The 13,503-nt window shown below is 37.3% G+C and overlaps 1 protein-coding gene across 2 annotated transcripts in view; it reads right to left on the reverse strand.

Annotated features, from left to right (window-relative positions):
* Positions 1 to 13,503, reverse strand: part of DCC (DCC netrin 1 receptor) — a 1,110,025-nt gene that overhangs the window by 426,942 nt on the left and 669,580 nt on the right. For both annotated transcript variants that reach the window (XM_032882476.1, XM_032882475.1), the window contains exons 6-7: positions 8,269 to 8,423; positions 5,572 to 5,692 (exon numbers count right to left, since the gene is read on the reverse strand). In XM_032882476.1, coding sequence (XP_032738367.1) covers positions 5,572 to 5,692; positions 8,269 to 8,423 — 276 coding nt within the window. The remainder of the gene's footprint in view (positions 1 to 5,571; positions 5,693 to 8,268; positions 8,424 to 13,503) is intronic.

Genomic DNA, 13,503 nt, shown 5'->3' on the forward strand with positions numbered 1-13,503 from the left:
TATATATATATATATATACATATATATATATAAAATTGTTGGCAATTCAAAGTTGTTTTTGACCAGTAACCTTTTCCAAAAGAGGACAGGGAGTTGATAATAATTCACATTTTCCTAAATGCCTAGCCAATATATTTCCACTTCTACAGTAGGAAATTCTATTTTGTGTTTTTTTTTTTTTTTTTTACCAATATTGGAGGAGAAAATCAAATAAAATAAAACCAGACTAGAAAGCATTCAATATTAACATGAGACACATAGTCCATATTTACTTCTATGGAAGGCATAATATGGTGTCTTCCCTAAGCAAATCTATACTTAGGGAATATTTATAATGGCACATATTCATTTTGAAATTTAGCTTTTTTTGTGCACATTAAAGCATGAAGAATGCAAAACAAAAGAGAGGAGAATATGAAGAATACATTATTTCTTCCCATGGCAACTTTATTCTACCTTTACCCATTTCTGCCTTTAAATTAAAAATATTCCAGACAATATAGGTCCCGATCATCATCACATTCATTTCCAGTTCCCTGGCCTTCCACTACCCTGGCCAACAGTTAAGTATTTTCAATGACCCTCACTGCAGACCACTACCAGGAAACTGAACACCACCCAGCAGCTGGAAAAAGGAAAACTCACTCAGAGATAATTGATACCTTAAATCTATCTTATCTTTCCTGTCTTGTTCCCTATCCCACACACCCTCAGCAAAAGAAAATTGTTAACTTTTCTACCCAGCTATCAAATAGTTTTCTTAATTTAATTACTACCTGCCCATGCTACAGTTTCCTAGGTGATACCTTGATACTAAATAGCTCATCAGCAACTGCTACACCAACCAGATCGTAACCTACTGCTCATGTGTTTGCAAATCTAGCTATTGAACCTTCTTGTTCTTATGACACCTAACACATTGACTCTTTTTTTCTTTCTTTATTTCTTTTATTGTGTTAAGTAAGCCACCATACAGTACATCATTAGTTTTTGATGAAGTGTTCAATGAAAACTATGGACTCCCAGAAAAAAACTGAGGGTTTCAGAGAGGAGAGCGGTTGGGTTATGGGGTAGTCAGGTGATGGATATTGATTCTTGATACTTTCTGGCTAGTCTATGCTCTGAATGGTGGACTTGGAGCTATAGTTCATTTGGAAAAACAACTTCTTAAACCAATGTGCCCTCCCCACCCACCAAAAAAAAAGCAAATAAATAAACTAAAACAAGCAACAACAATAAAGCTTTTCCTTAGCTATTAGAAGAGATTAATAGATAATGCAAGTAATATAAATCAGGTAAAGTATTTTAATTTCCATTTACCATTCCATAATATGCTTAAGTCTTTTTGACATATATATACAGTCTGAAGAATGCGGGCTTTCATGCCTCCTGTGTGTGTGTGTGTGTGTGCGTGCGTGCGTGTGCATGTGGTGTATGTGTGTGAAAGAGAGAAAGAGGGAGGCAGAGAGGCAGCAGTCTGGAACTGTGTATATGGTGTTACAGTGTTACATTTATACCGTTAGTATATACTATATACTATATTGTTACATATATACTATATATATATATACACTATAGGACTTCCTATAGTAAAATGACTTTTTAAATTGCCATTGATCTTCTTGACCTCTGCCTAGGGGAAACCATGTATATATTTTACATGTTACAGTATACACATCTCAATATTTTTCCCAAACTTATTTTGGGAAATAAGAGAGCAAAACAAGTCATTAACTCAGTTTAATTTAGTAGATTATGTTTACTTTATTTCCTAAGTCACTAATTGCTAAAGTGGGAATAGCTAACTGTATATAAAAGACTATGTTGAAACTTCATTAGGCTTGTGTAAATACCCATTAACAATGGACACTGGCTGGAATGGGTCATTGTGTGTGCTTCAGTGAAGAGCAGATGGTTATGGCTACCAAGAGGAACTCTCTTCGACAAGCCTGTGGACAGCCCAGGGCTGAGCAGCTGGCAATGTGGGTCCACAATGTGCCTCCAAATACATGGTGGCCGTTTACTGCGGAAACTTAAACAGAGAGGGCTACGATCTGCCCACTATGGTCAGCCTCACTGCCGAATTTACATTTATAGCTGGGCCTCTCCACCATCTGTGCATGTGGCCCACACTGCAGCTCCAAGGAGCTGGAGAAGCATGATTTGAAGGTCTGATGGAACAGCCAGGAAAAAGCAATCCATCATTTATAAGGGGGGATGTAAGACAGTCACAATCATGTCCCGTCACGCTTTCAGATTTTTATCTTCATTTGCTTTTACCTTCATTCTAATCCTCTGCCAAATACAATGAACACTGACCAAAAGTGCAGAATTCACCGATAACACTTTACCATCTACCCGGAAGAATGAATTACCCGGATGCTCCGAGGCTTTCCTTCGGGAGGAGGTAAATGACTCTCCTCCTGAGGGGAGTCTTGCTCTGTATGGCCACTTAGACCTAAATGACTTGGGGCCCAGGTGGAAGGCAAGACACCAAGAACAAGTGGCTACCCTCTGAACCGAGAGCTTGCCGGGAGAAGCGACGTGGATGCTTGTAACTGGTTTACAGAAGGAGCAGAACTGCTAGAACACTAAGACACAACAGTTGCATGTCAGCCTGTGGCCCACCTTCACACACACTCTAGCAGATCTATTTCCCAATCCTGATAGCAATCTGGGCCAATCCTCTAGTCCTGGGGTCTTAAAGTATTTAAAAAGCCTTACCTTCAGGTACTAAGGACAACAAACAAAAACAGCACACACACATACACACACACACACACACTCACACTCACACACTCACACACATACACAGAGTAAGGCTAAATCAAAACATTAATCTGATGTTCAATTTACAGTTTCTTCCCACCTAACAGAGTAGGCCTGAGACCAAAAGTGAGGATAAAGCAGTGGGACTGTCTCTTGTTTTTTTTTTTTTTTTTTTTTCAGTTTCTTAGGTCTCTATTTAGAGATTCTATGAGACTCTCTATTTAGAGCTTCTCTGCGATCAGACAGGAGTGAACAGGTTTGCTTTCAAAAGTGAAAAGCCTCCACAAGCTTCTTTTTTGCGAGGAGCTCTGCAGGTTCTTCAGAGACTCCTGCCCTCCCCTCAGGAATCCCCACACTGGACTTTCTGTATGACCTAGTGGGCTGTTGGCACCAGCTCCTCAGCTCAGCTCCCTCCTGGGCAGCGTCTGTCTTCTGGTGGGAGCAGCTTCAGCGGGCAGGCCCTCTCAGGCATGATCCTTTCAAAACAACTCCAGATCTGCTACCTTCAAGCATAACTCCTATCTTTGTTCTTCCCCAAGGTGGGAACAGAGCTTCTCCCCACAGCGACCTTCCCCTTTCTCTTCCTGGCATCCTTGTGGACAGCTCCAGGCAATTTCCAGGTTTCCAGGTTGCATAATTTTTCCAATTCCAGTTTTTACAAGCAATTCCCAGTAAAACACACACACACACGCACACACACAATCTGTTCAAGAGATTTTCCTGATGTTTCCACAACTTGACTTGTGTGGAAGGGAAAACACCATGATAATCTCTAATCCTATGAATTCAAGAACTTCAGAGAATTCTCCATTCCTATGGACAGTTGCAGGGGATTGCCACTAGATGTGTTTGGTCAGTGCTAACAAGTCCTAGGAGAAACAATTTCACACCTCCTTTTAGAAATATGGGATTGCTTATCCAGCATTTTCCTCAGCATTATGGCCATAGCTGAGAATCAAGGTTAACCAGAATTCTCTTGGGTGGGGTCATATTGTCATTACGAAAGAGACGGCACACAGTTTTGAAAGCATGGCTCACATTAGAGACCCTGATTTTAGAAGTTCTTTTTGTCCTACTTATCCCTTACTGTTCCAGCAGAATAGGATACACACTAACACTTAAAGCACACAGTAAATGCAGGGAAAAGAAATAGTCCATTGGAGAAACTGGCACTCTTAAAAGAGTGTTAACTGTCTCTTTTAATTCCTAGATAATTCTTTTAGTTCCTTTACTAATCTGGGACTGTTCTATGGTTGCTGTTTTTGTTTCAATCAAGAAAAAAAAAAAAGGAGGGTCATTGTCATGAGGAATACTATGAACGTCTGAGAGTCTTCAAATAGTTGGTTAGGGATGCACAAATATAAGGCATTCACAGACATATTTTAAGTGAAAAAGCCAAGGAAAGGCTCTATTTCATACTTTTAAGTTATTTTCTATTAAAAGGTAAAGTGCCAGGGTGCCTGGGTGGCTTAGTGGGTTAAGCCGCTGCCTTCGGCTCAGGTCATGATCTCAAGGTCCTGAGATCGAGCCCCGCATTGGGCTCTCTGCTTAGTAGGGAGCCTGCCTCCTCCTGACTCTCTGCCTACTTGTGATCTCTCTTTCTCTGTCAAATAAATAAATAAAATCTTTAAAAATAAATAAATAAAAGGGAACGTGCCATAGAATAGTGAGTCATGGCAAGAGGTAGGAAATTAGTCTTGAAAAGTTGTAATTAAAATAATCAATAGGCGGTATGAAAGCTTTCATAGAAGACACTAACATTTTAAAGTATTTAGGTCTATCTAAACAAGTTTTCTACCATTATTTTAAAAAAATGAATATTCTTGACTTTCTTTTGTGTTATAACATTTCAGAGTAGCTAACCAATTTGTGGTTTTTGTTTTTGTTTTTGTTTTATTTCTTTCTCTTTCCTTTTTTTCTGGCAGGATATTTTTGTTTTGGGGATAATACATGATACATCTAATAGAGAGTTATGATAGATTTTTAAAAAATGATTTATTTATTTATTGACTCGTGGGGTGGGGAGGGGCAGAAGGAGAGAATCTCAAACAGACTCCCCCTGTGCATGGAGCCTGATGTGGGGCTCAAGCTCATAACCTGAGATGAAACCAAGAGTCAGATGCTTAACTGACTGAGCCACCCAGGTGCCCTAAGTTATAGCAGTTTTGAATCCATCACCATATTAAACTTCTGAAAGACTACAGGACAAAATAAAATCAAAAGTTCATAGATTATATGCTGGTTAATTGAATGTAATAATAAAAAAATAAATAAATAAATTATAAGGAAAAAGACAAATTATCAGAACCTATTTTAAAAAAAATAAAAAATGTGTTTATTTTCAAGTAATTGTTTCTGCTATTTTTATGCCAACATCCATAATTCAAGACTACACACGCACACACACACACACACACACACACACACACACACACATATACCCCATCTCTCTCTGTATTCTAAGTTTACCTGAAATACTAGAAGAAATGCAGGCCACAAAAAAATGTGAGAAGGTAGTAATTTAGTGGTTATCTTGACAACCAGAAGTACATACTGTTCATGATGACTCTATCTCACTGGATGGAGATACATACCCAGTTTTCTAGAAAGAATATGACATCAACATGCAGGTGTACACCTTGATAAACTAAATAATTAAATAATTAATATTTTTAAAATTAAATAATTAAATTAAATAATTTTCAATTGACTTTGAGAGATAGGGAAAGCAATACAGATTTCACAAGTGGACCAAGCATAGAGAGATCAACCAGTGCCAGAGCAAAGTTCCCCTCAACTTACCAGGCTTAGGGACAATGAGCTGTGCACTGGTCTGGACATTTCCAGCCTCATTTTCAGCTACACATTGATAAAAGCCTTCGTCTGACTTCACCACTCCAAGGATTCGTAAGTTGCTTCCTCCCTAGAAAGAAGAAAAAAACAGGTACAATATTTTAAAAAGAAAAAAAAAAACCCTCATAAAAAACAAAATGAACACAAGTTTTGATAAAATTTCACAGAAGAAGTAAGAAAGAAAGCCATAAGAATTCTCAGTCTCACAGATATGTCCTATGTCACTTGGGAAATGCCACAGATTCCCAATACCCTGCTGAACTCATGTGCATACATTTAACCTAGTTCTGCAATGAAAACTATACTCATAAAAATATACATCATCCTCAATATCTAAATGAGCAGCAAACAGAAATCTCTTTGATTAAACAGGCAAGAATCAAAGGTTAGTATCCAAAGAAATGTCATTCTTTCACCTGTTATTGAAGGAATATTGGGTTTAGCAGCTGTTGGGGAAAAAAGGAAACTGATTTTTGCAGCTTCTAAAAGACAAAAAAAATCTAGGTTGGATATTTTCTGGAAGTGTTTACTGAGAAAAAAAAAATCTGAAAATCCTTTTAAAATTGTAATTGCTTTGACATGTACCCTTTTGGGATTTGGAGTGACGGTATGGTGGATATTTTACACCATGTCATTCTTGTTATATGGCCAAAATGCTTTACCTTCAGCAAACCATAAATTAAACATAGCAATATTAACTCCTGTTTCATATAAATTGAGCAACCATCTTTTTCAAGGATGGATGATAAAATAATCTGGAGATAGCATTTAATTATACTGACTCAGTTTTTCTTCAATATTAGTGTAAGAATTAGTTCAGTAAGTGAGACATGTTAAATCACTTCCCCTGAAGTCATTAAGAGATAAATATTACCTCATGGGGAATTCTTAATTGTTTTTAGTGTCTTGTAGTCAATTCTCTGCTGATGTAAAATTCTGAGATAAAGCTGACTAACTTCTAATTAACAATTCTCATATAAGTTACTGTTTGTGTTAAATGTTACTGTGTGACAGACAATGGCTCTCAGATTTCTGGAGCTAATGGGGAAATATTTTTAAGCACACTTTCATGTGAACAGGGCTCATATTGTACATTTTCTTTTCACCTAAGAAAAGAACATTTGAATAGGTTGGGTGTAATGAGTCATTCTGGGAGAAAGATTATTCAAACTGTAGAAAAAATAAATGTTGTATTTTATCATGTGTCCTTAAGGGCACTCAACAATTTCCTTTATATGCAAGTAGCATATATTCTAGGCGGACACAACACATTTCAAGTTGCCCCACGGCAGGTCATTTTTAATTCAGTGGTAGCAGAAATAGCATTGCACTTAAAGGAACTAATGGATTGGCGTGGCATTGAAAAGTTTCATTTTTTCCCTTTCTTACTCTCTTCCCAACCAATTAAAAAAAAAAAGTAACTAAAAGTGAAAATACAGTGGTGATAAAAGTAATAAAGATATATTTTTATGGATGTAGTCCTTAAGAACCCTGGAAGTATGACTAAATGCATGCATAGAGAGGTTATGGAAGTTCCTGAAAGTCAACTGATCAAGCCACAGAAAGATGGATCCACCAATGAGAGCCAGGGCAAGGTTAAGGAGAGCACATGCCTGGACTGGCAGGGCACCTATAGTCTACTCCCCTTTTGCCAGAAGACCTCGTTTAGACACTCTTCTTTGACAGCTTATGTCTGGGTCTCAAACATAAGAAAAGTGGACCTAAATCCTCGTTTTTAGCTACAAAGTTCTTTGATATTTGGAAAGTGATTTTCATATCTCTCATATATTTGTTTCCTCGAATTTGGAACTTCTGATGCTAACCTAGACCTAATGGAGAGTTTTCAGAGTATTTTTAAATGAGCAGAGTTCTGCTGGTAAAAGCAAAAGGAATGATAGTAATGATAGGTGTTGAGTTCTCACTGTATACAAGGAAAATAACTTAGTGAATATAACATACCATTACCCCTGTGATCTCCCACAGGGCAGAGAGTACACTAGAACTTAGAGAAACTACAAGAACTATTATGCTTAGCTTTAGTTTTTTTCCAATGTTCAAAAGTGCAATGCCATGTGAACTCTGGGTCTCCATGGCTTCCTAACCCTGCCGCTACCTCTTGTCACAGTCACTGTCACCACATTCTTTTCTACTGCTCAAGTAGGATCAGCTGTCCTACCTGTAAGGGTAGCAGAGAAAACTTGTTTATATTACAAAAGTAAAACTACCATAATCATAGTGGCACATCTTGCTGAAACTTTGTTATAATGGGTAAAAGTCAAAGAAGTAAGAGATTGTTGGCTTCCAATAGTCTAAAACTAGACTCTAAACTCTGTTCTCCCAAGAACTAGCAATGAGGATACTTGGAAAGATAGTCTCTTAGGTCTTCTGTTTTTTTCATTATGTTTGTTCAAAAAAAACCTTGTCTGTAAAACAAGGGGGCTGGGCTGTTTGATCATTCTTAGTCAGCTCAAAAATTGTTCAGTCTAGAAAATCATTTGCTTTACTGGAACAATTTTCTTAACACACCATAAAAATTCCCAACAGGAACCTTCTTGCCAGGAAAGAAAAACAACCGAAAATAGAGTAAACAATGAGTGGGACTATAAAGCTAATACAAAAAAAAAAAAAAAAAAAAAAGATAATTACCACTATCTGAAAATAATCACTAGGAAGGACCACATCTCCATTCTTCATCCAATTCACAGTGGGCACAGGCTTTCCAGAGACTGAACATTCAAACTCAATATCCATGCTTTCATAGGCATACAAGTTGGAAGGGTGATTTAAAAACCATGGTGGAACTGCAAAGACAGAAAGCAAAAGTGAGTGGGTGGGAAAGTGAAACTGCATGCTAAGGTCTTTGCCCAGTTAGAAACACTGTGCAGGGAGAAAGAATATTTGTAATTCAATAATTCCCTGAAACTATTAGTTTATTATACAGGAACGACGATAGAACACCTCTCCTTCCTCCCAAACACAGTTAAATAGTTGTAGTTAGTGCTGTTTTGCCTCAGGAAAGAAAAAGAGAACAGTTTTGTAAAAAAAAAATATAACATCTAGTAAACATTCTTAATACCCAGTGTTTGTATCCAATTGACTTACATAAAGGATACTGAACAGCGCATAAAGCTATGGAAGTTATGCTAATACAGTAAATAAAGTGAAGATGATAATTCTGAGACAACCCAGAGTGTAACACAAGAAAGCCTAGTGTCTCTGTAATTCTTGAATTTCATTGGGATTTAGTTAATGCGATGGACTCAGTCCCTGTTGAAACCGGCTATGATGATAGGCACGAAAAATGACTATCATCTTTACTGTAGATGCATTCCTATTGTCTTAGCAATTATCTATTGTGGTGCATTACTATACTGCTTTATTATTTTCTCAGCATGATAGGTGATATACTAATTTAATTTAATGTCTTAATTGCCATAATACTAGTTACTTTATGATGGAAATTTATAATTGAGAGAAAATTACAATTAAAATATAACACACCTTTGCTAATGAATCTCTCAGGCTTGGTCCTTCAAAACCCTGCCTAGGAGAGGGAAATTTTAAAAAGAAATTGTTTTCATTCTCTTTCACTGGGAATCTTAAAGTGATGTCAGATTTGAATATTCATGCTGCCTTAGACCCAGGTTAAATTCACAGTGAAATAGCTGCCTTGAACTTGTTTCTAGGTAGGACATGGACATGCATTTTTAATAGCCATTTTTAAAGTCAGATTGCAATTTTTTTTTTTGCCACTGCTGTTGCTATGTTCAGTGAGTAAGCAGTGCTAATTTTTGCTCATTTAGGTTAATATGGTATTATGTAATATGATATATCAAGGGTAGTCTCTGACCATCCCTGACTTCAAAGTCAACTTGTAAACATTGATGAATGTTCTAGAAAAATGGCAGAACCAGTGGAAAATTCCTATTTTTTTCTCCTGAAGATCATAGAAATCTTAATCTCTCTCTTTCTTCCTCTCCTTTTTCCTCATTCTCTCACTTCCTCCTCCCTATCTTATTTTCCTGATTTTTAACTAAATATTTAAGACCTCCAGTAAAAAAGAACTATAAAATTATTTGATCTTTCACATGGGCAAATTTATTTATATGATTCAGCTGGGATACATTAATATTCACAGACCAAACACATAAAAAAAAAGGTCAGAGAGCTTTTCTAAAGAAAACATGTCCCAATTGTATATAGAGTTGAAATTATTTATAAGTGATAATATTAGTAAGAGACTGTCTTTTATTCCTTAACCAAATTCAATGACAGCTAACTAAACCAATTAAATGGCAACTAACCAAACTAATAACTAACTAAAAGGTGACTAACTAAAAGGCAACAGAAATAGTTCTTGAATGCCTCTGAGCAAATACCTTAATTGTCTGATTCTGTTCCTGATTTTATTATAGATTTTGATCAAGTATTTGTTTACTAGCAAACACCCAATATTTATTGGGAACTGACCTTGTATAATTGATTAGTTTAAGCACTATTTATTTATTTATTTATTTAAAGATTTTATTTGTCTGGAGAGAGAAGAGAGCACAAGTAGGGTGAGTGGCAGGTAGAGGGAGAAGCAGACTCCCTACCGAGCAGGAATCCCAATGCTGGACTGGATCCCTGGGATTCTGACCTGAGTCAAAGGCAGATGCCTCACTGACTGAGCCACCCAACTGTCCCATACTTTATATTTATTATATTCACCACACCTCTCTGAGACTCTGTGGTTCCCATTTTACAAAGAGGCTGATGTACAAGGAGTTGAAGTAACGTTCTCCAAATCATACAACCTGTAGATTGTGGAGCCAGACAGTCTGACTTCTCTGCCTACATTCTGAACTATTTTATAATAATTGCCTCTTTTGCAACTTGAAAAGTCAGGTGGAAGAATAACTCATTAACATTCATGAAGCCTCAAAGATAATGGAGATAAGTAATTAGAGCTATTAAAAATATAATACCATGTTGTCTATTCCTCTTCTCCCTTTAAGACCCTCTCCAGGGTAGAAGCTGCTCCCCACTGAGCATGGAGCCCGAAATGGGGCTTGATCCCAGGACCCCAAGATCATGACTCAAGCCAAAATCAAGAGTTGGACTTAATTGACTGAGCCACCCAGACACCCCTTGGAACCATTTTTCCAACAGCATTTGCTAACTTCATGTCTCTGTGTCAATTTTGGTAATTCTTGCAATATTTTGAACTTTTTCATTATTGTATTTATTGTGGTGATCCATGATCAGTGATCTCTGATTTAATTTGTAATTGTTTTGGAGCACCACAAACCACACACATATATGATGGCAAAAGTAATAGGTAAATGTTGTATGGGTTCTGACTATTCTATAGACCATTCCTCTGTCTCTCCTTCTCTTCAGGTCTCCCTATTCCTCAAGACAAATAATATTGAAAGTAGTCCATTTAATAACCCTATAATTCCCTTTAAATGTTCATGTGAAAGGAAGAGTCACTCATGTCTCTCTCTTTAAATCAATACCCAGAAGTGATTAAGCTTAGTTGAGGAAGGCAGGCTGAAAGCTGACATAGCCTTAAAGTCTTGTGCCAAACAGCCAAGTTGTGAATGCAAATGAAGTGTTCTTGAAGGAAATTAAAAATGCACCTCTAGTAAATACACAAATGATAAGAAATGGATAATGTCTCATCACTGACATGGAGAAAGTTTTAGTGGTCTGGGTAGAAGATCGAAAAAGCCACAACATTTCCTTAAATCAAAGCCTAATTCAGAGCAAGGCCCTAAATCTCTTCTATTCTATAAAGGCTGAGAGGTAATGAAGCTGCAGAAGAAAACTCTGAAGCTAGCAGAGGTTGGTTCATGTGGTTAAGGAAAGAAGCCATTTCCACAACATAAAAGTACAAGGTGAAGCAGCAAGTGGTGATACAGAAGCTACAGCAAGTTCTCCAGAACACCTAGATAAGATCATCAATGAAGGCCTCTACATTAAACAACAGATTTTCAATACAGACAAAACTGCCTTGTATTAGAAGAAGATGTCACCTAGGACTTTCATAGCTATAGAGGAGAAGTCAGTGCCTGGCTTCAGAGCTTCAATGCCTAACTGTCTTGTTAGGGGCTGATGCAGCTGATGCAACTTGTAATTGAAGCTAGGGCTCATGAGCCACTCCAAAACTCCTAGGACCCTTAAGAATTATGCTCATTCTGCTGCCTGTGGTCTATAAAGGGAACAACAGTCTGGATGATAGCACACCTGTTTAAAATATGGCTTACTGAATATTTTAAGCCAACTGTTGGGAAAATGATTCCTTTCAAAATATTACTGCTCTTATGGACATTGGGGAGGGTATGTGCTATGGTGAGTGCTGTGAAATGTGCAAACCTGGTGATTCACAGACCTGTACCCCTGGGCTAATAATACATTATATGTTAATAAAAAAAAGGGGGGTAGACATGTATGTATAACCATATTTATGTTGTCATGTGTGGAGAGGTGGTTAAATTAAAATAATTTAAAAAATTAAAAAAAATATATTACTGCTCTTTGACAATGTACCTGCTCACCCAAGAGCTCTGATGGTGATGTACAGAGAGATTCATGTTGTTTTCCTGCCTGCTAATATAATATCCATTCTGCAGCCCATGGACCAATGAGTAATTTTGACTTTCAAGTCTTATGATTTAAGAAATACCTTTTATAAGGCTATAACTACTATAGATAGTGCCTGCTCCAAAGGATCTGGGCAAAGTCAATTGAAAATCTTTTTGAGGGGCACCTGGGTGGCTCAGTGGGTTAAGGCCTCTGCCTTAGGCTCAGGTCATGATCCTGGGGTCCTAGGATCGGGCCTCGCATTGGGCTCTCTGCTCAGTAGGAAGCCTGCTTCCTCCTCTCTCTCTGCCTGCCTCTCTGCCAACTTGTGATCTCTGTCTGTTCAATAAATAAATAAAATCTTAAAAAAAAATAGAAAATATTTTGGAAAGGATTCATCAGTCTAGATGCCATTAAGAACATTTTTGATTCATGGGAAAAAGTAAAAAAAACGAACACTAACAGGAATGTGGAAGAAGTTGATTTCAATCCTCATGGATGACTTGGAGAGAGCTCAGAACCTCAGTGGAGGAAATAACTGCAGATGTGGTAGAAATAACAAAAGAACTAGAATTAGAAGTGGAGCCCGAGGATGGGACTGAACTGCTGTAATTTCATGATAACATTTGAACAGAAGTTTCTTCTTATGGATGTGCGAAAATAAAGTGGTTTCTTGAGATGAACTCTACTCTTGGTACAGATGCTGTGAAGTTTGTTGAAATGACAATAAAATATTTGGAATATTTAGTGATAAAGTAGCCTCAGGGTTTGAGAGGATTCACTCCAATTTTAAGAGAAGTTTTATTCTGGGCTAAGTGCTATCAAATATCATCACATGCTACAAAGAAATCATTCATGAAAGGAAGAATCAGTTGTTGTGGCAAACTTCAATGATGTCTTATTTGAGAAATTACCACCCTAGCCTTCAGCAACCATCACCCTGAGCAGTCAACGGCCATCAGCACTGAAGCAAGACCCTCCACCAACAAAAAGATTACAACTCACTGAAAGCTCAGGTGATGCTTAGCACTTTTTAGCAGTAAAATATTTTAAAATTAAGGTATGTGATACATTTTTTAGACTTAATGCTAGTGTACACTTAATAAACTACAGTATAATGGAAACATAATTTTATACACAATGGGAAACCAAAAGTTTCATTTGACTCACTTTATGTATTTTTATTTTTTAAAGATTTTATTCATTATTTGACCGAAAGAGACCCAGAAAGAGAGGGAACACTAACAGGGTGAGTGGGAGAGGGAGAAGCAGGCTTCCCGCTGAGCAGGGAGCCCGATGAAGGGCTCAATCCCA

This window comes from Lontra canadensis, unplaced genomic scaffold (assembly GCF_010015895.1).
Source record: "Lontra canadensis isolate GAN:19392208 unplaced genomic scaffold, GSC_riverotter_1.0 scaffold82, whole genome shotgun sequence".
NCBI lineage: Eukaryota > Metazoa > Chordata > Mammalia > Carnivora > Mustelidae > Lontra > Lontra canadensis.